General features: G+C 46.8%; 1 protein-coding gene across 3 annotated transcripts in view; it reads right to left on the bottom strand.

The window, feature by feature from the left end:
* The window catches only part of Rab11fip1 (RAB11 family interacting protein 1), a 30,136-nt gene extending 5,936 nt beyond the window's left edge, over nt 1-24,200 (bottom strand). Inside the window, exons 1-6 of one of the 3 annotated variants that reach the window (XM_029570682.1) lie at nt 23,792-23,910; nt 13,265-13,332; nt 8,041-8,483; nt 6,134-6,902; nt 3,027-4,835; nt 2,110-2,218 (exon numbers count right to left, since the gene is read on the bottom strand). In XM_029570682.1, the coding sequence (XP_029426542.1) occupies nt 2,110-2,218; nt 3,027-4,835; nt 6,134-6,902; nt 8,041-8,410 (3,057 nt within the window). In that variant the 5' untranslated portion in view covers nt 8,411-8,483; nt 13,265-13,332; nt 23,792-23,910. Of the gene's footprint in view, nt 1-2,109; nt 2,219-3,026; nt 4,836-6,133; nt 6,903-8,040; nt 8,484-13,264; nt 13,333-23,791 lie in introns of all 3 variants that reach the window. The other 2 variants (XM_008847595.3, XM_008847596.3) reach the window with 2 other exon arrangements.
* Nucleotides 24,201-26,281: the final 2,081 nt, after the last annotated feature.

The raw sequence follows: 26,281 nt of genomic DNA, 5'->3' as shown, positions 1-26,281 counted from the left end.
CAGCACTTGGGAGACAGAGAGAGGTAGGTAGAGCTCTGTGAGACTGAGGCCGGTCTGGTCTACATAGTGAGTTCCAGGCCAGCTGGGGCTACAGGAAGACTCTGTCTAAAAAAATTTAAAAAATTAAAATAAAAGTAAATAAATAAAAAGGGGCTGGAAAGATGGTTCAGTGGTTAAGGTACTGGCTACAGAAGGCAGAAGACTTGGGTTTGGTTTCCAGCACCCACATGATGACTAACAACCATTTATCACTCTAGTTCCAGGGGATCTGATTCCCTTATCTGGCCTCTGTGGGCATTACATGTACATGTGCACCTACATAAATGTAGGCAAAACACTCATATACATTGATAAATAAATAGATAAATAAAAAGGCTATTTATTTTTACAGAGTGCAGCTCCCAGCAGTCAAGTTCCTTTCCACATATCTGAAATACAGCACATCCTTGCCCATTAAATGACACCAGTCAAAGACTAGGGATTTATAACAAGGCAGTAATCTAAATCCTTAAAACTATAAAGGGGTTGGGATGTAGTTCATTGGTGTAGTGTGTGCTTAGCAGGCAAAAAGCTCTGGGGTCCCAGCACCAAAAGAAAGTGAACATTTGAAAGACAAAATTAGCGAAGGAATCCTTCCAGAATAAAGGAAACCAAATGAACAACACATCTCGATGCAAGCACTATCTGGGTTGGCTCCTGGATTGCAAAACAACGGGAAAAGATGCCAAAGATGAGAACTGCCACAGCAGCACCAAATTTCTACATTTCGATGAGCTTACTTATTCTGAGGGGTTAGAGATTCGAGAACTTAGAAGGGGCTGGGAAGGTGGCTCAGTTAGTTAAAATACTTGCCACCAAAGCACGAGGTCCTGAGTTCAGAATTCCAGCACCCACATAAAAAAACATGTGATGGCATGCACCTGTAATCCCATCCCTGGGGAGGCAGGGACAGAAGGAGCTTGGGGCTTATTGGCCAGCTAGTTCAGTTAAATCACTGAGCTCCAGGTTTAGTGAGACCCTGTCTCAAAAAATAAGGTGAAGAGCTATTCAGGAAGACACTTGACTTCAACTTTTAGCCTCTTTACACATGTGCACACCTGCACATACCCAACCCACCCACATATACACATGAACATGTACATATAAGAGATGTGCGCGCGCGTGCGCACACACACACACACACGGAAATTAGGAATAAAAAAGGTCATAATGTAGACAACCTACTTTTCAGTTCAGGAAAAAAATGTCCTGTGTAACTGCATATACAGAAAGAGAGGGAGAGGGAGGGAATGGGAGGAGGTGAAGCAAATTTGAGTCAATGTGAGCAGCTGGCGAGTCTTGATGAAGGGTTTCCAGGAGTTCTTTGTGCTGTTTTGCAACATTTTTAAATACTTGAAACCAGTGCATCTATGTTAACAATTTCATATTCTTGCATGCAGATAAAAAAGAAACTTTGGAAAAAGAAAATGTCATTCATTTTCTTTTCCATAGAAAGAAGTGCTCATTGGACATGGTGGCACCTATCTGTAATCTCAGGAGGCTGAGGCATGAGGGTTGCCACAACTTTGAGCCTAGCCTAGACTACATAGGGAGTTCTAGACCAGCCTGAGCTACAGAGGCCCTGTTTTATTAAAAATAAAACAAATAAACATAAAAAGTACCACCATACAAAATAAAGTGTTAGCGCCAATCTTGTTTTTAGAGATGAAAGAATTCAACAAGAAATAACTATAAAAAAAATTTATCTAGTCAACAGTAAGTCTAGAAGCTTCCAGAAGGTTAGCCAAAGACTGCAAAGACACCAGAGGTCTGATTAAGTAATTTCCAGCATTGCCTGCTGCCTGCGATGTATGTAAAGGGGCCTTGTGCTAGGGATCGAATCCAGGGCACTGCATGCTGGCTGAGAACTTCAACTTTCCTTATTATTTGTTTTGAGATAGCATCTGGCTATGTTGCTCAGGCGGGTCTCAAATTAATGGGCTCAAGCTGTCCCTTCCACCTCAGGCTCCCGTGTGGCCGCCAGTACTCAGATCACACCCAGCTGTAATGGTGAGGACACATGAAGCTTTGCAGAGCTCCGCAAACGTGCCAACTTCTCAGAACACTCACCTTCATCGGGCCTTCGTTGATCAGGTTCTCACTGATGATGGTAGCAGTTCCCAAACTGGAGTTTGTTGTCTTGGTGGTTGTTGTGTTCATTGGCTTCACAGGATGAAGTCTAGAGAAAAGGGAAAAGGATAACTTCTCTGTAACTACAAACAAGAACTGCCCATTTCAAAGATGGCAGCCAGGAAGACAGGCAAGGGGGAGCGGAAGTATCTCTGCTCCAATACCCACTGGGATGTCTTAGCTCCTGTGGAACTGAAAGCAAGCAGGACCAGACAGCCACACACAATGAGGAAAGCACATCCCTGGCCAGGTGTTCCTATGGTCTCTGAGTCCCTCAGTCTGGTTTTCAACACAAGGAGAATAAAGACCACCTCTTAGGCCTAGAGCACAGCTCTGTGGCACAGTGTTGGCCCAGCATGCACAGGGCCTCAGGGTCCACCCCCAGCACTGTGCAAGACAATAATAGTAACAATAAAATAAAAAAGAAAGTTTTTTGTTCTTGGAGGCAGATAGCCTAGGACTCCACTGAGGAGCTCTGCGGAACCTTCTTGCTTCTACGGTAAGGAAGAGTGTAGAATGAGCATGGCAGCTAGAGGAGCTTTCAAGCATCTGCCACTGCATCAGCTGGCTCTGAGACTCTGGAGACACAGGCCCCCTCCGCATCGCAGCTGGAAAGCTCCAAATCTGACTGCGTGGAAACACTCTTAAACTATCTTTGAAGACTACCATTATGTTCTTGCTACACATGCAGCTGGATCTTGAGTTACTCTCAACACAAAGGACACACAGCCCTTGTGTGTGACAGGCTATGCCAGCAAATCAGGCAGGCGGTGACATCAGGATCTCCATGTGGTTTGGAGCCATGACCTCTGCAGGTAAAAGCTGCAAGTACAAAGACAATCGCCCCCATCTCTCACCTGTGCTTGGCTGCCCCAGCTCTAGCGCTTGGCTGAGCTGAGACTGGATGTGTCTCTGAGGGTGAGACCCAGGCTTGTAGGAGCGGCTTCCTCTTGCCAAAATTTTCTATTTTACCAGCGGAGCCGTCTGGTGATTTTTTTTGAGACTCTTCTATATGGTGTGATGTGGTGTGGTGACTGTCAGAATGGGGAGAACTGGGGAAAGAGTGGGCGGCAGGAAAGGTCTCAGAGAAGGAGGGGCTAGGCACAGGAGAGCCCAGGGGTGTGCAGAAAGGCGGACCTGGTCTCCCACTTCCCTTCAAATTTTCTTCCTCGCCAGCACCAGAACCTGGCAGCTGCTTATCCACACCAGAGCTCTTGCCAAGATGTGGTTTAAGAATTCCTAACACTGCCGTCTGCTCGGAAGGAGCTGCTTTGGGAGTTTTCGGCCTGAAGTCATCCAGATCCTCCTCAGATACTGACCCCCCTGCCCTGCCACTTTTCCTGTCTGCCTTCTCAGGGCAGGGTGGTGACAAGCACAAGGACGAAGTGCCTGCTTCTGGATGAACTGGCTTTTCGGCCTTCCTGACATCGCCAGCCTCATCTAGTCTTTCATCATCAGATGCCACTTCAGGAATGGAAGGGAGGGACAGGTTCAGATCAGCCACAATGGGAGATTTCACATCCGAGGAAGATGGAAGGCCAGTGAGGGGGTCAGACAGCAGGCCTTCATGATCACTGGCTTTGCTCTGAGACCGAGCCATAATGGCATCGTCCTCCTCCATCCTGAAGAGTTGGGTGCCTCTTGCTGGGCTGGGGCCTTCTGCAAAACTCTCTTCAAGGGAGCGGATGGTGGGCTGAGCGTCTGTGGTTACAAGTTCCTTCTCTGTGCCCTCTGTGTGGGGAGATGCAGGAAACGTTGCACTGGACACGGCTCCAGCAGCAGCAGCCCCCTCCTGCATCAGGTGCTGGCTGTCCTCCGCCCCAGGCCCAGGGGATTTCCCTGCCTCTCCCTCCACAAAGAGCTGTTTGGAAAAGGACACACGCTTCTTGGCTTTCTTTTGGCCCCCGCTGGCATTCAGATCCATCTCTTCATGCTTCTGCACTATGCTGTCAAATGGGGGTACCGCCCCTTCCTCTTCAAGGGGGGGTGTTGCTTCTTTGACTGCAGAAGTCATTCCGCCATTGCTAACATTGTTCTCCATAAAAGATCTAGGCTGAACCTCAGAGTTCATATTTCCTCCAGTGGGAGGCTTTTCAGCAAGGCTTGTGATCCCGCTGCCCTTGAGCAGAAGTGCAGAGGCTACTCCCTCCCCCTCTTCAGGTGAGGGCACCCAGTGCTGTTCTGGGGAGGGAACCCACAGTTCTTCCTGCTGCCCCATGAGATACCTTCCTGACTCGTCACTGCTGGCTTCATTCCCTGAGTCTGTCTCCCTGGGCTCACCCCCTGATGACTCTTCCGTCCCTTTCTGCAGTGGGATGGGTAGTTGTTTGCAAAATGATCCCAAGGCAGAGCCAGTGTTTGGAGCTGGTGTTAAACTCTCCTTTTGAGAGACTGCTTTAAGAAGTGAAGAGCACTCTTCAGAACAGGCCTCATCCCTGCCTGTGGGGGGCCAGTGTTCAACGGGAGTGGATGTAGAAATAGGGGCTGCTGTGGGAGATGGGAAAGAGAAGACAGAAAGACTTTCAGAGGACTGTGCCTCTGAATTACATCTCAAGTCAGAAATGACAGGTGCCTGAGCAGAGCCAGAAAGAAGGGCAGCAAACAGAAGGGCAGAGTCGGGGGAAGGAAGCCTGGCCTTGGGTTGAGCCTCTGGAGACACTTGCAGTCTGCAAAAACGACAAAATAAAATCTGCAGGTCAGTTGCAGATGCATTTTGAGAAATAAAGAAACATAAAAATGAAGTCATCAAAGAGGGAAGGTGTTTTAACATTTGGGGCAGCATCTACAGAGCTAAGGTGACAGCAGTCTCTGACATAAAATGGCTCTTTTTCTTTCCATGGTGCTAGGGATCAAACCCAGGGCCTCACACATGCTAAGTACAGACTCTACAACTGAGATACACGCTCTCCCTAGAAAGGAACCCTGCTAGCCCCAAGCATACCTGTCACACAAATGTTGTGAGAGGAATGGAAAGATCCGGCTCAAACCACATCCTACAATTCCTTTTAGTGGTAAATGCTGAGCCTAGTAATTGACTTAGGCAAGGCAAAAGGCATCTAAAAACTTCAGAACAATAAAAGGCTAGCACAAGAGACAAGTGTGTCTGTATGTAGACTCTTCAAAAAGTCTGTCACCCCCCATACCATAAAAATGTCAGTGTGAATGACAGTCACATGGAAAAGCAAGCTCTTGAGACCAAGTGCAGAGGAAACAGAATGGTCAGTGTGCTGGATAGCTTTAGTGTCAACTTGACACACCTGGGTTGAGGGAGCCTCAGTTGGGGAATTGCCTCCATTGGATTGGCCTGTGGCCATGTCTGAGGGGCATCTTCTTGATGAGTGATGTGGAGGGCCCAGCCCACTGTGGGTGGTGCCACCCCTGGGCAAGTGGGCCTGTGTTGCATAAGAAAGAAGGCTGAGCAGGGGCCAGGGAACAAGCCAGTAAGCAGCGTTCCTCCATGGCCTGTGCTCCAGCTCCTGCCTCCAGGTTCCTGCCCTGAGTTCCTACCTTGGGCTCCCAGATGAACTGTGACCCGGAAGATGTAAGACAAATAAACCCTTTCCTCCCCAAGTTGGTAGTGGTCAGACTGTTTTGTCACAGCAATGAAGAAACAAACTAGGACAGTCAGTCACAGGCACACTAAAGGGCAGATCTAGGGTCTCCCATGACAAAAAACAGATGCAAAGTACCAGGAGGAAAGGCAGCACCTTCTGCGGAGAGAGGTATGCACCAGAAACTTATTAAACACAGGTTCTGCCCACGTGCTCAGAGCAACCATGCATGCCCTGCTCACATGCTCAGAATCTGCCACAACAGGCCAGGCCAGCAGCAAGGACTTAAGACTACCAAAACTTTGCGCACATGGGTGCCATCCTAGGACAGACCAGGTTTGCTCTAGTGGAGACCTAGCTAAACACCAGACAGCACCCGGGAAAGGCCTCATGTGGGAAAAATCAAGACTCACCGAGGCTTCACAGCTTTGGTCTGGAGAGTCCTTGCAGCAGGAACTGGGGGCTTGAGTTCAGGCTTAGATGCCAGTCCAGCTTCTGGTCCTGACATGCACACATCTTCAAAGCGGTCCGGGGAGCTGCCTTGCCTGGACGCAACAGATGCAGTGTCTTTCTCAGACCTTCCTGCGAGGTCTTCCTTTCTCAGCTGGGCTTCTGCAAGCGAGCCTGCCTTCTCCTTCTCCAGAACAGTGGGAAGACTTTCGCCTTCACTGTCCTTGGCAGCATCTTTCTTTCCCGTCACCAGAGAAAGCAAAGAAGACTTCTTGCTCTCCTGCTTCTTGCTGTCTTTTGTTTCTTTTGTAGCCTCTCGGTTTTCTGGAGCCATGTTTTCTCTGATGTCCCCACCAGCCAGAGGTCGGTAGGATGGCAAAGACATGGACTTGGTGGAAGGGTCAGACTTCCACCTGTCAGGAGACGCGCCGCCTTCCCCGGGCTCCTTTGGAGGCCGAGCAGCCAGGTCTTCAGTGGAGGAGAACAAATGCTTCTTTCGGAAGCCCTGCGGGGACGGGGAATCAGAAGGGCTGCTGTCTTTGGTCTCACGCCTGGCCTCTGACTGCTCCACGTAAACATGGTTCCCATTGATACAGACGTTAGAGCGGGAAAGGGAGTCACTCTTGGCCCGAAGGCCCCCAAGGAAGGAGAGTCCTTCTTTCTTGGGAAGGCTGAAGTTGATCTGGTTCAGTTGCTTATGGTCTGCACTTGCTGTTCTCTTGTGGGTCATGACTAGGAAGAAAAACAAACAGAAAGCAGGTAAGAAATTAAAGAAATATGGGCAAGATGGCTCAGCAGGTAAAGGTGTTTGCTGCCAAGCCTGATGACCAGGTTCAATCCATGGGCCCCACATGGTGGAAGGAGAGAACAAACTCCCCCAAGTTGTCCTCTGACACACACACACACACACACACACACACACACACACACACACACACGCACGCACGCACGCACGCACTAAGTAAATAAATAAATGTCATTAAAAGAAGAAATTAAATGAGGCTGGGGATATAGCTCAGTGGTAAAACATTTATCGAGCATTCACAAGGCTCAGTGAAAGAGCACTTGCCTGACATGTATGAGGCCCTCAGTTTGATCCTTAGCAGTGCAAGAAAAAGAAAAAGAGAGGAAGGTGGGGGCGGGGGGGGGTGTAACACAACAATACAATGGGCAAGGGCATCTGTCACATTTTTGATGATCAGAACTGAAAGGAGGGTGTGACTGACATTAATAGGCCCAGCACTGCTGCCTCGAAAGCCTACAGTACACAGAACAGTCCCCCACAATAAAGAACTTGTTGGCCACATGGCCAACGGTGCTAAGGCTGAGAAATCCCGTGTTAAACCAATGAAAAGGACAATGCTCATGACAAAGTAACAGAATCTGGTCACTCATTAAATGGGGTTTAGTTATTGAAACTCAAGTTCAAAATATACAATTCAAAGTTATTGGAACTGGATTCTTTGACTTCCACTGAGGATGTATTCTATGAGAATTAAGCTCATTTTAGAAGCTCAGCAGATACCTGAATTCATGAAATATCAAACTTACTTGCCTGGCATGCTAAAGGCCAGATTCCCAGCACTGCAAGAAAACAAAATACTAGCAAAACAAACAAAAAATCGAATACACGTATTCTGTGAGCTCCAAACTCTTGTACTAATTCATTATCAGCTGCATAGCTAGACATTTCGGAAAAGGCATCTATACGTTCTTAGAAACCAGAGCCTTAGAACTAGAGAAGCCATCTTAACCAAGATTACTTATCATCACCACCATCACCATCATCACCATAACAACTAAAATCTTCCTCTGAAGATGGCCTCTCCCTTCTTAGGAATGGGTTGAGTAAGCAGAGGCAGGAACTCACCATCTGAGGCGGAGGAGGACTCATCCTCATTGTCGTCATCGTCCCACCGGGACAGGAAGTCCCCAGGACGAAGCAGCACTTTGTCTGGCTTTGAAGTAGGTAGGACTGACATGGACTGAGAAAGTGGTGTTTTCTGCAAATTTGACTTGGAAAACAAAGTTTTGATCTTTGATTTCTTTTTCTTGTCTTTTGAGAAGGACTCATCGTCACTGTCGACCGAAGGTGTGGTGCTGGGGACGACAGCTGACGTGGCGTCTGATGCGCTGTCCTTGTTCTTCCCTTTGATCTTGTCCTTCAGTTTTCCAAATGGATTCCGAGACTTGTCTTTCATGGAGAGGTCAAACATGCTGGCAGTCATGTTGTTTCTCATAAACTGGATGTCCACCTCGATTTCTCCTCGTTCTTTGTCCTTCTTTCCTGGTTTGGACTTCAAGGCGTACCATCTAAAGAGAGAAATGTCAAGAGGTTACCTTCAGGTGGAAACAGCCACAACAGAGTCTCCATCCTGTTGGTGACCTCTCCTGCTCCAACCTCTTCTACAGATGTGTTTTTACGCTGTCTCAATGAGGGGTAGCCAGTGGGGAGCAGAAATTACACTTTTATTTATTCATTTATTTTTGTGGTCCTGGGGGTTGAACTGCGTAAGGCCTTAGGCATAACAGGCAAGCATTCTACCATTAAGCTATATCCCCCGTCGTGTACTTCTGTTTTTTAAAAATTTTATTTATTATTTTTATTTTATGTATCTGAGTATATTGCCCACATGCATGTAAATGCAACTGTGTTGTGCAATGCCTGCAGAAGTCAGAAGAGAGCATTGGACCCTCTGGAACTGGAGTTATAGAGGGTTGTTAGCTGCCAGGTGGGTTCTGGGAGCTAAACCTGGGTTCTTTTTAAGAGCAGCCAGTGGTCTTAACTGCTGAGCCTTCTCTCCAGCCCCCAGTACTTCTATTTTTGAAAATTTCCCCACATATGCTAGACAAAGGTCTGATAAAGTACTTAGTATATAATCATCTCTCTTTTTTTTTCTAGTACTAAAGATTGAACCCAGGGCCTTGAGCATACTACACAGTACTCTACCGCTAAGCTATATACTCAACCTTTATAAATCAGCTAAAATACTGATTCTCTGAAAATAAAGAGCTTGGTATGGTGATGCAGGCCTGTTGTCTCAAGAGCTACTGGGGGAGGAGGATTCCAGGAATTTAAGACCAGCTTAAGAAACAAGACCCTACCTCAAAATAAACAGGAAAAAATCCTATCAAATTAGTTCCAATGACATATTTTCCTTCAATAAGATAAAAGTACAAAGACCACACACAAACAGCTAAGAAGGTGTTGTGCAAATTTATACACATGGATCAGAGAGAAATCAAAAGCTTACGCCTGACAGGTTGAAATGGAACGTACAGATTCAGTTTCAGGAAGAAAAAGAGGAATTTTGAAAAAGCCACCAAAATGTTAATTCCTGCATGCATGATGCTACTTACATGAGGCACATAGAGCAGTCAGATTAATCAAGACAGAAAGCTGAACTGTGGCTGCAAGGACTGGGGGAGGGAGGGAGCAGGGAGCTGATGTCTGCATGGCATGAGGCTCTAGCTCAAGTTAGAGAAAATAAGAAGGTTCTAGAGACAGTTGGTAGTGATGCTTCACAACAATGTGAATGACACATGTACCAGCACAGAACTGTGCACTCAAGATGGTTAAAACAGTAAATTTTGGGGTGTAGATGTAGCTGAACAGTAGAGTACTTGCCTAGCATATACAATGTTTGCATTCAATCCCCACCACAGTTAAATTTTATATTTTGCCACAGTTTGAAATAAGGAGAAATTGGCAAAAAGGCATTCTCTTCTGATTTAATAATCAGAAAAAGAATACTGCAAACATCATTCAAGTATTTTGCATAGTCATTTGCAAACTACTTCAAGATGTGGCAAATGACACTGTTTCAGGCCTACTCTGACTGCAAACTCCAGGAAAAGGGGACCTCCTTGGCATACATTTTCTGTTTGGAAACTCAATCCCTTTGGTGAACTGGGAGTCCAATTAGCTGCAGGGCCACTAAGGGACAAACAACTCCTGGCCTGCAGAGAGCCACCACCGGGTCATCTTGCAAAATGGAGACCTCACATTCTGACCGTCTGTTGTGTTGTTTTTACAGTGACCTACTTAGGAGCCCAGGGCCTGGAGTTTAAGGAAATGATGGTTTTGTCCAAATGAGCACAACTTCCTGTCTCACCTTCAGTGCAGCTTAGTGAAATGTCATCCTGGGCCTGTTACTCGGTCATACATAAGGAAGGGCAGAACGAAGTAGAAACCTAACACTTGGTGATACCTGCACCATACCTGACATTGTGTACGCTTAAGCCCCACCATGGAGTGGACATTATACTCACTTTACAACTGAGGAAGTTAAAGCTCAGGAAAGAGCTCAGTGGTACAAGATCCCAGTGCTGTTATGGAGTATGGTGAGGATGACTCGTTCCCAAAGCTCTCCTCTTTCTCCTGAACCAGGATGCTTATTTAAGCTAACTCTCCCTAATTCATCTTTAAATTCTTTTTGAGGAAAGTTTAAGCTGCTACTGCTGCTTCTTTCTCTCTCTGTGATTTCCTGGGGATGAAATCAGAGCCTTATGCATGGTAGGCAAGTGCTCTACTGTGAATTATGCACGCCAGTCCACATACTTCCAATTTAAACATCTCAAAATAAAATTAGAAAGGGGGGAAACTCCACCACAACTTGCCATCAATCATAAATTTAAAGATTACTACCTAAAGTCCTCCACACAAATCACCAGAAAGAGCCTGAGTCCCAATAAAATGATGTAAGATACAGTCTGGATTATTATTTTTTTAAAAAATTTATTATTTTATGTGCATGTATGTATTGCCTGTGTGTAGGTAAGTGCACCTGTGTCATGCCATGCCCGCGGAGGACAGAAGAGGCTGTCAGATCCCCTGGAATGGGAGTTATGGACAGTTGTTAGTTGCCATGTGGGTGTTGGGATTCGAACCTGGGTCTTCTGCGAGAACAACCAGTGTTCTTAACTGCTGAGCCATCTCTCCAGCCCACAGTCTGGATTATTACAAGAACTCTTTCATGGTTTTTAAACCACAGAGGAAGAGGGTGTTTAGGAAGATGCAAAGTCTTTTTGCACAATTTCTCCCAGCCAGCCCAGTGCCTGTTCAGTACATTTTCTGGTACTTGGCCTAGAATACTTTGCATATTTATCATTGAACTTTTGAGAGGATTATTTGATTCTTCCTTGACAGTCATGTGGTAAACTGTAGCCATGGTGATGAAAGGTGTTTGGCTTTTGTAAATATTACTTGTAGGCACCTGAAAAGGAGAAGTGGCCGAAAGGGGAATGCGAGGCCCAGATGACCAGGGCAAGGGCTTCAGGGAGCAGGCAACACCTCTCGCCCAGGAAGGAGGGACTGGGGGTGGTCTTCTATCAGCGTTTCTGTCAGCCCTCTCCAGAGCAGCAGAAACCTTAAAGACCTTCAGAGAATGCCACCTGACCATTCCTTGGACCAGGCCTGCCTTCTAAAAGTTATCTGGGCCAAAATGTTTATTTTGAGCAAACCCACAGCCAACCCTAGAATGCTCCCTGGGGGCTGATTCTTCCTGATGCTCAAACACTGGAGTGGGACTTGCTTGGAAAGTTCTAGCACCACTATGATGTGTGAGTAGAAACTACACAACTGTTCTTGCTGCTTATTTTCATAAGCAAGCCGAAAACCAAGCACCAGGTAGCCAAGAACACGGCAGGGCTTGTAGAAAGCAGAATCATAGGCTATGAAGCACCCCAGTAGTTATCAGGGCTGGACTAACTAAAGCTAGGAAATGCGTTGCTTCTTTGACTACCAACACTGAAATCATTTGCAGGGCAAGCCAGAGCTATTTGACATAAGCATAACAGGCTAAGGCACATACAGAATGGCCTGGCAGGAGAAAAGATATTAAAAGAGACACTGGTGTCCCTCCCTTGAGCTATCAGATTATTGAGACAAGGGATCCCAAATAATTAAAATTTCCTGTGTAATCTCAAGCTGGGAAAAGAAAAGCTAGCCTGGTCAGCCTCCCAGGAGGAGATTCTACACAGTTCTAGGAACTTATCAAAGGACCACCTTCTTGCAGGATAGACTGGAGTCAGGTAATGATGGTAAATTGTAGGCTTGGTGATGAAAGGTGTTTGACCAGGACTGCTTAGTTATATATACCTTCTGCCTTTATTTAAACCTAAACCTCATGTCAGTGCCATGAAGACAGATTTGGGGGTTCCCAGACCTCTTCCCGACACGGTCGCATTGAACAAACCCCCTCTCCTCTTCTCACTGTCACTTGTCTCTTTAATGACACACTGGAGAGAGGTGGTCAAGTCCAGCTTGTTGGAACTGCCAGAGGCCAGGTTTTGACCCTGAACACTCTATTAACAACAACTCATGAGTGTCTTATCCTATGAAACCACAAATCAGAATATGGTTGTGGGTTTCAACATGATGATCAATTCAATTTTTCAGTGTTTCTGTGTTCACTCAACTCCTGCCCCTCAGAGAAGCAGTTCATGAACAATCTGGTCCCCGCATGGCCCACAGAGCCTGAGAGAGCCGAGGAAGGTTGCAGTGTGGGTGTGTCCAGCATTACCTTTCACATAGGCCCAGAATGTTTGCAGTATCTTGGTATCAGGGCTGGGCTTGTGTTTCTGTCCAAAGGGCAGAGTACAGAGAGAAATCTATAATTCCATGGGAGCAAGTTTATTTTTAAACCCATAATATGAAAAAAACTTTCAGCCTATCAACAAAAAATTAAAACGATTCCTTCTATAAGCATAGAAATATTTTGTACTTGTAATTAAAACCTAGTCCTTAGAAAATTAAAAAGATCTCCTGACTACGCAGAAAGTGATGGAAAGTCACAGAAACTTTTTGGGGAGGATGGGGCTGGAGATCAAACCCAGTGGGTGTATGGTGTTAGGGATGAACCCTAAGGTCTTGTACACTGAGTAAGACCTCTATCACTAAGCTACAGGCCCAGCCCTTCTAGATCATATTTTTAAGTAATAACAGGTATGGGGTACAAATTCCAATCACATAAAATGGCACAGAATGAGTTCAGCCCCTGCTCCTATCCCCTCCTAGAAATAACTATGAGCTTTGTACTCTTCCAGTCTGAGTATGTATAAGCAAAAAAAAATATGCATTACTTTAAACCTACCTTTTATTGTTTTTGTTTATGTAGCTGTTTTTGTGCAGGGGGGTGGTGGTTTCAAGATAGAGCAACAACTAAAAATGAACAAAACATTATGTTTCATACATATTTAAAATGGTTATCTTAAGGAGATAAATAATTACATTTGTAAACCCAGCACTTGGGCAGTGGAGGCAGGAGGATCATGAATTTGAGACGGGGTATATGGTGAGACAGACCCTGTCCTTATTGGGGGAGGAAAAGAAGGAAGAGAAGCCTGAATTGTGGAGTGGTGATGAAGTAGAGCTCCCTCTGCATGATGGAGCAGGTGCCCTGGGACCCAGACCCGCCTGCTGAGTAGCCCAATGGTGAGGCTAGCTTCTGGGTCCACTGTGAAATCTCCCAGGCTTCTATCAGTCTGGGAACTTCTAAACCCACCCAGCTACATCCAATTCTTTTTTTTTTTAATTTTTTTTTTTTTTTTTTTTGTCTTTTTGTCTTTTTGAGACAGGGTTTCCCTGTAGCCAAAGCTGGCCTGGATTCCCTATGACCAAGCTGGCCTTGATTGAACTCACAGAGATCCTCCTGCCTCTGCCACACCCTGCATTACATCCAATTCTTAGGGCCAGTTTGCGGAAGAATACAGTCACTGTCTCAGGCACACAAAAGGCTGATCCCAAGTCCATTGCAATGTCATAAGGTCAGGCAGGGGTTCCCTGCACTGGAAAATGAGCTCCCTCAGCGTATCCCTGCAGATAGTCAGGATTAACTGGTGGGTAAAGGGCTGTCCAATAGTCCTCAAAAATAATCAAACTATAGCTAAAACAGGCATGCTTTTCCTTTAAAACAGAGGCCAGACACGTACAGAGAAATTATGGCCACCAAGACTTGATGTAAACACTGCAGTTACAGCAGTGAAGAGACTCCCAGCTTACCCTAATGGGGCGGGCAGTAGGCTCACCAAACACAAGGTGTCACTGTCATTGGGACAACAGCTGTCAACTTTCTTTTTCTTTAAAAAAATTTTTAAGGGGCTGGAGGGATGGCTCAGTGGTTAAGAGCACTGGCTGCTCTTGCAGAGGACCTGGGTTCAGTTCCCGGCACCCACATGGCAGCTCACAACCATCTGTAACTCCAGTTCCTGGGGATCCATCACCCTCTTCTGCCCCCTGCAGGCAATGCACAAGACAGGAGCACTTACACACATGCAGGCAATATACTCATACACATAAAATAAAAATAAAATATTAAAAAAATTAAATTACATTTGATTACTTATTTATGCATGTATGCGTGTATTTGTGGGTACATGTGCTACAGTGCACATGTGGAGGTCAGAGGACAACTTGTGAGTTGGTTCTCTCCTTCCACCCTGTGGATCCTGGGGATCAAACTCAGATCACCAGGTTTGGCAGCAAGCATCTTCATCCCTAGAGCCATCCCACTGGTCCTGATGCCAGTTTTCTAACGTTAAACTTCAGGACAACTGCTGGACAACACTCTCACTGTGAAGCAGGCAGAAATAATTCCATATAAAAAGATACTCCTGTGGGGCTTGGTGGTGCACGCCTTTAATCCCAGCACTCAGAGGCGGATCTCTGGGAGATCGAGGCCAGTCTGGTCTCCATAGCGAATCCAGGCCAGCTAGGGCTACAGGGAGACCCTGGCTCAAACAAAAAAGACCGAAAAAAAAAAAAAAAAAGAATAAAAAGAAGATACTCCTGTTAAAAGCATAGAATTTCATCACAAATAAGGTTTTCAACTAATTTAAGCCACCTATCTTCGGGCCTTTTGGAAAAACGAATAATACAGCACTCTCCACGAATGCAATTGGGGTCCAGAAAAGGGAAAGCCAAGAAAGGCCACCAGAGATGTGTCTGAGTTCATTTGAAGGTACTGTGGTCTCTGGGTCTAGCTCAGACTCCAGGATCAGTGTAGGCTACCCACTTCCCTTTTCAGATCAAATTTCAACAACAACCTGTAGAATGAGCCATCTCCATAGCAACCCAGCATCAAAACCCAGGAGATTAGGGCCTCCAGGAAGGAGAGAGCAGGAAGAACAGAACAGCACCTGTGGGCAGTTGGGAGAGGGGATGCAATGCGCTCAGTCTCTTTCTAGATGAAGGCATTTGATAAAGCGCTCAGGGACTGCTTCTCCGAGGATTATATACAAGGCCGGACTCCACATTGTACCGCGCTGAGAACACTGAAAAGCGTTCTGGAGAGTCTCTTCTCCTGACTCACAGCAGCAGGGTGGACCCAACAGGGACTGGAGTGTTTATGGCCCATCATCCTCTGGCCGAGTGTGCGCCCCAGCAGGCTATGCAGTTTGTTAGGCATGAGAGGTAGCTGCGATGGGGGCCTATCTTTGAATACAGAACCTAACTGACCCTTCCTGGACCCTTCCCTCTGCCCACTGCCCACTGCTTGGAAGCACTGGTCCATCCTGAGAGCAGTGGATGGTTCCTGCTCATTTTCCTATCCTTCCCTCTAAAATAGCCATTTTAGTAGCACTGAAAAAGGTTAGTTATTAGGAGCCAAACTCAATCCTAAGAAACAGTAAATGACATTGAGAAGAAAGAGCAGACTAAAAATGTTTTAGAGGCTGGTGTAGATGGCACAGTGGGTAATGGCGCTTTTGGTCAAATTTGGTAATCTGAATTAGATCCCTAGGACTCACATGGTTGAGGAAGAAAGCCAAACTGATTCCCTCAAGTTGTCCTCTGACCTAGACATGCGCGCGCGCGCACACACACACACACACACACACACACACACACGTGAGTGTGTGCACACAGAGTAAGTAAATGAATAAATTAATGTAAAACAATGCTTTGGGTACTTATATTGTTTGCGCTATAGAAATTCTCTTAGGAAGTGATCAAGACCTCAGGGTATGAAAGATCATGTCTGTAATCGCAGCACTTAGGAGACTGGGGCAGGAGGATTTGAGAGAATTCCAAGGCTAGCCTGGGCCACATAGGGAGCCCCTATCTCAAACAAACCAAAGGAAAACAAAAGGAAAAACAAGATCATCTGCCTCACACTCACACAAAATTAAGACTGTAGGTTGAAACTATAATTACTACTTAGCTGGAAACAGAATGCGCAGGCAATTTCATTTGTAGCACATGATACCTGCCTTTATAATCTTACCATCAATTCTAATGGCTACATCATACAAATCCTGCATATATCCCATAGGTTACCTATTCAGAAAGTTCCTGACATGAAAATTAAGATACCAGCAGTTACGAATGACTGTATTACCAAACATACAAACTTAGCCATCTGACATAAGTAATGGTAGACCTGCACTGAAGGGGCAGGAAAAGACTCACACAACTGGTATTATATAATTTCCACTTTTTTTTTTGGTCTTTTTGAGACAGGGTCTCCCTGTAGCCCCAGCTGTCCTGGAACTCACTATGTAGACCAGGCTGGCCTTGAACTCACAGAGATCCGCCTCCCTCTGCCTCCCGAGTGCTGGGATTAAAGGCGTGCACCATCATGCCCGGCCAATTTCCACTTTTTTAAAAAAAAAGTAGAAATTTTTAAAAATTCTTTACATACCATTAAAATAAATTTAAAAAAAATTTAAATACCATGATCAGGGTATATTTTCTGTAACTTATTGGAGGATGTAAAGACCTTCACAGAGCTCTTTAGTGTTTCCTCAGGAGTAGGTAAAGTGACAGCCAGAGCTCAGAATCCCAAGTTGACAGTTACATGCTCAAGACTACGGGTCAGGTCATTTCCGAGCAAACAGCAATAATCCACGTACCCACAGCTAAAGATTCTCTGAGAATTAGAAAAATGAACTCATTTTTTCAAAGTGTAAGTCTAACATTCTAACATTCTTACAATCATCTACTTACAACGCTGATCTTCTTTCAGAATTAACAAATGTTAATTCTCACCTCTTGCCCACCACAAAGAAATCACATCTCATGGAAATGAAAGTCTGCATGCAGGGAGATTTTTAAGGATGGAAAAAGAAAAAGCATAGTTTGATTCACCAGGCCTTGGCCAGGACAAAAGACAATAAACTTCTGCTATCATCAAAGAACATTCAGTCTGCTCCTCACCCTGTAAACAGACTCATATACTGTCTGTGAGCTTCTGGCAAGGAAGCAGAGAATTTGGATTTATCTCATAATCACAGCAAGCCTAAAGCAGGAAGAAAACAGATCCAGGGAATTTTCTTAAATCCCATCTTAATAACAAATGGCTACCAAATATGTAAACGTAAAAATGAAAAGTTCCATTTTGGTGAACTGCAGGTCACATTCACAGACCATAAGGGAGGCGGCCCTGCAGAACCAGGCTGTAAAAGGCCACAGCCCCAATCCCTCAGCACCAAGCCTGCTGCACCTGCCCTTCAAATCACACACTGTTCTTTGTGATAACAAGAGGCCTTTCTGGACCAGACTTTCTGGACGCCCTGACTATTCTTCCTGGAGGTTAGCTATGTTCTTGATCACAGATGGCAGTCACGTCTCTAGGAATACCTCTCTGGGATCGCTTATAAATGCCTTCCTTCTGGGTTGCCCAAAGGCCAGCAATCAGGCAGACACTTAATTACAGCTGCTTTTTTCCTCTCCACAGGCACATTCCTCAATGCGTTCCCCAGGGACACCCTGGAGCTGCAGACCTTGGGTTTTTCTCTACTGGATTATCAACATACTTATCCCTGAAGGAAAAGAGGCTCTCCTGGCCAGGTATGGTGGTATACTGCCAAAATTCCAGTACTCAGGAGGCAGAAGCAGGAGGATTAAGAGTTTGAGGCCAGACTGGACTACATGAGACTCTTTAAAAAAAAAAACAAAAAAACACAACCAACTAACCAACCAACCAACCACAAACAAATAAAAACATTAAGTGGCAAACTACCACTGCCCCGCAGGAACTCCAGCCATTCAGTCAGTGAGCCACTCTACACTGATCAAGCCTGTGTTGGGACACACAGCAAGAGACAAGTGAAAGTAGGCCATTCAGTCATGGTCTCTCTGAGCCATCTGGGGCATGAGCTCTGACTCAGGGCATCTTGTCGGAGAGCATGACCCACTTGCCGATATAAGGGTTGGGTGTTGGTTTTTGTTGGAGTTCAAAGGCCCTGAGGTTTAGAGGTTTGCACTAGATCCAAAACCAAACACCAAGCTCGGAATTACTCTGCGGTGGAGATAAGGCCTCAAAGACCTGTCACTCTCTCCATCTTGGGCCTCAGCTCCTTAATCCCTCTGGAGCTAAGCCAGAGCTAGCTGTCCCTCCCAAAGTATAGGGGAGGGGTGGCATTTTCCAGGACACATAACAGTTAAAACTATAGCCTTTAATGGATATCTAAGATTATTGTGTGTGCATGGAGGGGTGATGACAGTAAATACATGTTGGAGTTGATGGCATTTTAAAGATTTATTCATTTTTGTTACAGAAACACTGTCTTTGGAACTAAAATGATGTTTAGTAAAATGAAAAAGGCCCAAGACTTTCTAAAACTTGCCTTCTCTAGCACAAGATAGTTGATGGCTCACTTATTTGAGAGTTTCTTTTGATCATGGGACCTTCCCCTATTTGCTATATTATGCTTTCCTTTTCTTCGTCCTGTTTTCCCTGAAGCCGTGACACCATCAGTTTCGCAGAGTGCACCAATGATATTACATTGGCCACACAGTTATAAAACAAGTGCTTGGCCTTGTACTGCAGCCACATGTACACACATCCTGCTTTCAAGGGCATACCCTAGTCATTCATTCCAACAGAGACTCAGTGCAAAGGGGCACTACTTAAAGCTGTCTTTGTCATGGTGACCTCACCCTGCTATCAGAGTGACTGTTGGGAAAAGAAAGCAGAGCTATTTCCTGGTTCACTTTCAGCATCAAGTTCTCTTTATTTTATTTTACTTGTTTAATCTTACTGCCTCTCCCTCTCCTATCTCACCACATCTAATCTGCCACAAGTCAGCAACTGAATGTACAAAATATTCCTGGAACCCAGGCATATCTTCCTCACCCCAACCCAAGGTACCACATACTACCTTGATTACTGCAACAGTCTCCATTTGATCGGTGGGGTTCCAGACTAGGACAGGTTCAAATCCATTTTCCACTCATGATCTTTGACAAACCAGATCGCACCAGTTCTCTTAACACTCAGGGGCTTCCTATTCGGCTCACGTGAAGTCATTCCTTCTTTTTAGTCTTAGCCTACATAATCCTCTAGCTTCCTCGGTAGCACTGCCTTACAGACCTTACACAGCTCCCCTTGATTTCCTCAGTATTTTTCAGCTAGCTGCCTCAAGGGCTATCTGTAAGCACGTTCATTAATACTTTTAGCTGGGGATATACCGAGCATGCCGAGCATCACACAGAGAAAATGAAGGCTTGCCTTCTATGAGACAGGCTCTTGCCATGTTGCCCAGGCTGGCCCTAATTCTTGGGCTCAAGCAATCTTCCTTCCTCAACCTCCCAGAGTATCTAGGACTGTAGATCCCACCATGCCCTGCTCTCTAATCCCTTTCACAGCATGATCTTCTTTATCTTTTATGTTGATAGCTTGTTATTTCATCTCTGGAACTTATCACAAAGTATTATGAGTTCTTTTTGTGTTCATCTGCTTCAGGTCTATTTCTCCACAATGCTCTGAACTTCTCAAAAGCAAGGACCATGCCTCTCTGGTCTACCACTGTAGACACTTTATACCCAGCACCTGGCACAAAGCAGCACTAAAACGTTTTTATGGGGCTGGGTTTGGCACCTATGTAAAAGCTGGGCACAGCAGCCTTCATCCATAACCCCATCACTGGGGGGTAGAGGGGCAAAGATAGGTAGAATCCTGGAGCTCATTGGCTAGTCAGTTTTGGCAAATCAAAGAGCTGTAGGTTCGGTGAGACCCTGTCTTAAAAAATAAGGTGGAGGGGGCCGGGGAAATGGCTTAATGGGTAAAGCTCTTGCCCCACAAGGCTGACAACGCAAGTTCTAATCCCCAGCATCCATGTAAATGATAGGCAGGTGTGGCAGCCCATCTGTAATCCCAGTGCTCTGGAGATGAAGAAAGGAGACCCCTGGAGCAAGCTGGTTAGTTTAAATAGCTAAGTCACTGACTTCCCCTGAGACACTGCATCAATATATAAGGTGGAGAGCCATCAAGGGAGATACCTGATGTCAACCTCTGGCTTCCACACATACCCACATATATATATGCATGCACACTTGCACACATGCCCCCCACACATGCAAATACACACAGTTTATTAGGTAGAAAGCAATCAAGGAAGCTACCTGATGTTGACCTCTGGCACAGCCCCACACAAGCACTTATATACCACACACATATATGTACATACACACACACACACACACACACACAAAGTATTCAAGAGGGTTAAGAATGGAGCTCAGTGGTAGAGTGCTTGCCTGGCACACATAAGGCCCTAGCTTCAACTTCATGTGTGTGTTGGGTGTGTGTGTAATGTACTAGAAGAACAGACAAACTTTAGAGCTGGGGGAAGCTCAGGTGGAACTTCCTCCATGGTAACTGAAATGTCTGACAAATGAAATCACAAGTAACAGTATCACCTAGTGACAACTCTGATATGCTTTCGATGAGGGAGGATTGCCTGTCATAGGATCTGCAGAGAACCCCGACCTAAGTCAGAAGCTCAGTTTCCTATTTTGAAGTAGGAGGGGCCTGTGCTGCCAAGAGGTGAAAGGGTTCCAGGAAAGCCCAGTATTATCTTTAAAGGAAACTCTAAGAAAGAAAGAAGTAACAACATTGCTTGAAATTTCCAACCTGATGAAAAATTAAAATGTACAGGAAGCCTAAAGGCGTAAACACACCTCTGACTGCTTATGAGGACTTAGTTTAGCTATTTCTCTACATCTAATTCTTCTAGAAAAAGAACAGCTCAACTCTTATTTCTAATAACCCCAATTTTTCCATTGATAATTCATTTCAGCCTCTTACTATTCTTACAAATCTTCAACATATTAAACCTCTACCATATCCAAACCCATTCAGATACAGGCATTTAAGTCTCAGGAGATGTAAGAGTGACCTTCCTTCATTCTCTGTCTTCGTACCTGGAAGACTACCATAGCATTAGGTTTTGCGGTATTTACTGATACAACTGGCCTCCAATTGCCAAGCTGAATAAGGGTTTTCATCTACCCTTAAGAGAGTATTTCCCAAAATTCTGTTGCTCTTTGTATCCGAAGATTTTTTTTTGGTAGGTTTTTGTTTGAAATCAATCTAGAACCCCAAACCACATGACACCAGAAACAGAAAGGTGGGCTGAGGGTCCTACACGTTCTCCTGATTGTACTTCAGAGCTCATGTGATGAGCTCTCAGGTCTTTAACTGAAGGCCAAACATTCGCTCCTTCTAAATGTATCCTACCTATATATCAGGCTGCTTGGTGTAGAGGTGCATGTCATCACATCCAACCTGAAGTCTGAGTCATGACAAAAAGCACATTCTTTTGACTTCAAATAAATTTGATATATGGAGGCTTATCAAGAAAATGGTTGGATCTTAATGCTTTAATGGCTCTCAAGTTTCAGTGTCTGAACCTATAAGAAAGGCCACTCACTGTTGCTACACAGATACTAGAGACTAAGCCTTTGTTTTGTTTCTGGCTTTTAACATGTAAGGCGGAGTCAGACCATTAATAATTAGTTCAAATGGCTAGGAATAGCCTGACTCGTTTCTTTCTACCAAACTTTCGCCTCTCAGAACATCTTACTCTTTGAATCTCAGCTATATTGGACGCCTTGGAGATATATGAGGTCATCGGGCAGGCTTACTATAACTGGGCTCCCCCAGCACCTCAGAAAGCCCCAGGAAGTGGAAGACGAAAACCTTGCAATTTCTCTTGCTTGTAGAGGAGTAAGACGTGTTCCAAGCAGTTAAGAAAACCCATTAACTAAGCACAATTTCCCTATAAGCCAATAATGTGTAAGTGGTAAATCGGCTCACGTAACAAAAACAGGAGTGACCATGCCATGTAGGTTTAGGAGTGCCAGAGAAAATGAGGAAAACGAAGATGCCGAGATAGGAGCAGGAGCGGAAGGAGGCTTCATCCCTCACACCCCGAACAGGACCTTTTGAACCTTTACAATGGCTTCATTAACCCAGGAAGCAGCAACCCCTCACAAACGTCAATTAAGGCCAGCGGCATGTTCCATTTATAAATAGGGAAACAAGGGTGTTTAGTGCCAGAGCGACCCAACTATGAGTCAGGACCAAGTGGACATTAGAACCTGGAACCCCCATCTCTGGCAGGGAGATGCACTCTGTCTTGCAAGAGAATAAAAAATTCACATAGGAAACAGATGGTAAAGAGAGAGCTCCACATCTTGCAATGGGGCAAGATAAAGTGCCAACAGCCAACACCCCAAGCCCCCAAATGTCATTTAATCAGACAGAAAAGCAGCATTGCTATAGCTTCTTCTTAGCAAGATAATGCTCACCTTATGGCTTGTAAGGTGATGCGATTAGATACCCTATATCTCAACCAGTCTCACAACAAGACTCCCCTTTTTCAATCTGATATTGATTTCAGAAATACCTACTGACCAGTGGCCAGATAGATAATCTATCAGATTATTATCAGTTTGTAAGCATGCATACTGAAATGAAACCCACCCTAACTAGCCTGATAACCACAGCCCCTCTGGCTTTTCCTGTGTCTTCCAAGAAAAAGGTAAAATACTCTGAATACCTATAATACAGAGAGAATCAGCATGCTTCATAAACTGTAGCCATCTCTAAGATCAAGCAAAGTAACCAATTAGACTAATCCGAGCTAGCTTTGGTATATTAAATAGACATAATCGAACGTTCCATTGGTTTAAGCTGCCCTTTCCAATCACCAGTGAACAAATAAATCAGGAAAATGTAAAGTCAACTGGAGCTTGCCCAAGTCTTTGTCTTAAAGATGCCCAGCCAGAACCTTCTATGCCCAGTTCTGCTTAGCCCGGGACAGGTCCTGGAGACACCTAGCACTCATTTGAGACTGTTCTAGAGCTCCTTCTGGAGGGGCATGTTCAGGTGGGGGTGAGGGCTGGAACTCAAAAGGCAGCCGTCTTTCCCCATTCTCGCCCTACCACTGGGCCAGCGCAGGGGTGTCCAGGCTGAAGACCCCCGTGGTTGTCCCTGCTCCCTGGCCCAGGGGTTCTCAGCTCAAAGCGTCTTCTCAGCAAAACACGCGAGGCCTTCCACGTGAGTTACAGCGTGTCAGGCACACACCACCCCATCCTCTGAAGAATTCTGTCCGCATACTGCTCTAGTTCATCAAAGCTCCCATCCTGCACACCACCCCATCCTCTTCGGCGTTCTGTCTGCATACTGCTCCAGTTCATCAAAGCCCCTATTCTGCATCCTCTTGAGAATTTTCCTGGCCACGTAGTGCTCCAGTTCACCAACGCCCCCATTCTGCACACCACCCCATCCTCTTCAGCGTTTCCCTGTCCGCATATTGCTCCAGTTCATCAACGGCCCCATTCTGGGGACCTGCCCCCCCGCCCAGGCCTCCTTCCCGGCCCGCGCCCCGCTCACTGCTTCTTCCTGCGGCCCTGGTCGCTGTGTAGCTCCCGCAGGTCCACGTCAGCGCGACCCAGGAACTTGTCGAGGCCGAGCAGCGCGCGGTGCAGCACGGTGAGCTGCAGGGTGGCGGTGGACGCCCCGGACGACAGCAGCGGCGGCAGCTCGAAGGTGGCCTCCTCGCGCCACACCGGCGCGCCCAGGCTGCGCTCCGACACCGACGTGGCGTACTTCTCCTTGCCCACCTGGATCACCGCGTACGCGTCGCTCGTGCCCCCCGGACCCTTGGCCCGCAGGCCCCGCGCCTGCAGCACCGTCACCTGCACGTGCGTTGGGGACCACAGGGCCCCGGGGCCCCGGGCTGCGGAGGCCGCCAGGGACATGGTGGCAGACGTCCGGTGCCCAGCCAGCAGCCACAGCCCGGTCTGTCCCGCCCTCTGCCACCCCGGCCGCTTTAAGGCTTCCGGCCACGCCCCCGCGCCTCCAGTCCCACCTGCCCGCACGGGGCGGGCCTCCGGGTGCGGCGGGCCGGGCTGGCACTGGGAAGGCGGGGACCGGGCGGTCACGTGGGCCAGGGACGGGAATGCGGAGGCGGCTGAGGTCTGCTAAAGCTCTGGCTTGGGACTCCTAGCTCGTTTCCAGCCAACGTCGCCGGGTGGTAGGTGTGTGACCTGGTGTAGGTTACAACTTTGCCCCAGTTTCTTCATCTGGGAAATAAGGGAATAATCTCCCTAGAATTGCCGTAAAAGGAACGCACGGAAGTTTGCAGCTCAGCGCCTTCACACGCGGAGGGGCTGGGTGCGCTGCCCCGGGGGAGGCAGGTGCCCAGGACAGGGAGGATGCCGTGCGCCGCCCCGGGGGAGGCAGGTGCCCAGGACAGGGAGGATGCCGTACGCCGCCCCGGGGGAGGCAGGTGCCCAGGACAGGGAGGATGCCGTGCGCCGCCCCGGGGGAGGCAGGTGCCCAGGACAGGGAGGATGCCGTGCGCTACCCCGGGGGAGGCAGGTGCCCAGGACAGGGAAGATGCAGTGACAGCCTCCAAAGAACAGGGGAAAGTAAGCAGGAGACGAAGGGCCAGGGGATGGGCCGTCTCTGCCCTGATCTCACCAAATATGGCGAGACTGGGTTAGGAAAATCAAGAAAGGTGGAACTGGAAATGGTGTTACCAAACTGAACATCACCGCCTCAAGTTCCCGGTTTCTCCCAGTCCCCCCTGGGCTTCGTCTCTGGGTTCCCATTTGACTGCTTTCTTGTTCCCAGTGTCTACTAGGTCAGTGGGATCCCTGTGTTGTTTCAGGTCCTCTTCCAAAGGCTCAGCAAATCTGTGGCCCCACGTCAGACTGGAGATGTGGCTGTGAAGGCTTTTAGGGTTTTTATTTTACAAAGATTTACTTTATTTTTAATTATGTGCATTCACCACAAGCCGGCATGTGTGTGCCCATGGAGGGCAGAAGAGGGTGTCAGATCCCTTGGAGTTGGAGTTATAGGTTCTGTGAGCCACCTGGCATGGGTGCAGGGAACTGAACCATGGAGCCACTTCTCCAGCCCATGGCTTTTAGGTTTCACAGTTAAAGTTCTAAACAGAGATGTGGCATGCCCATAGGCCCACAGCAAAGCTAGCACTACCACCCTGTTGCCCTGACTCCTAATCGAGTTTACTGCAGCTCCTGCTCAAATTTCTCAGAAGCCCAGGCCTGGATTGTCACCTGCCCATATTACCCACAGGCCTCCAGCTCCCCTCCCTCCCTCCACTTTGTTAACCTAACCTGCTGGAAGCCCCACAGTGTGCCTCACCCCCAGCTGCATTACCTTCTCACTTAGAGACTTGAAGGCATTCCTCATGGGTCCCACCCCAATGTTTTCCTGCCCACAAACCAGAAGCCTAGACTATTTCTCACCCTCCGGGACTTAACCGCCTCCATTGTTATTTTACCTACCCCCAGGCAGGTTTCTTCAAGGTTTGACTTGATTGTAGCTGCCTTGAAGGCTCCAGCTTGTCTCCTTCAGTCCCAAGGGGAGGAAATAAGGCAGCCCAGGTGGGCCATATCATACAGATTATAAACACTGGGCTCTGCAGTATATACCACAGTGTTAGAGCTGGTGCACCAGCCTCTAGAGGTCTGTGAGCAGTGGCAACCTTAGACTGTGCTCCGGTTGTCAGGCAGCTGTGGGCAGAAGAAGCCTAGTAGGTAAGAACAGGGCAGCCAGGTATCAGCTCTTTTTCCCTTGGGGGCTGTGTGCTCCCTGCCCCATTTGTCTGCCCCATCCCTTGTCCATCCTTGCTGTCTGTTCTCAGTTAGCTGCCCTGTCTATTCAGGGGCCCACTAGGAGAAAGTTTTCAGCTCTGATCTCCACACTCTCTTTTTGTTTTAAAAAAGAAAAAGTAGAGCCAGCTGGCCTCAAACCCCCATTTCCCACCTCTGCCTCCTGAGGGCTAGCATTACAGGCATGCCTTGCCATATCCAGCTCCCACAATTGAATTTTTCCCTGCTTCCATAAGGAAGG

The sequence above is a fragment of the Nannospalax galili genome, unplaced genomic scaffold (genome assembly GCF_000622305.1).
Source record: "Nannospalax galili isolate Female #2095 unplaced genomic scaffold, S.galili_v1.0 scaffold1183, whole genome shotgun sequence".
NCBI classification, from domain to species: domain Eukaryota; kingdom Metazoa; phylum Chordata; class Mammalia; order Rodentia; family Spalacidae; genus Nannospalax; species Nannospalax galili.
Note: the sequence above shows the minus strand (reverse complement) of the source record. Positions and strands in the feature narration are given on the sequence as shown.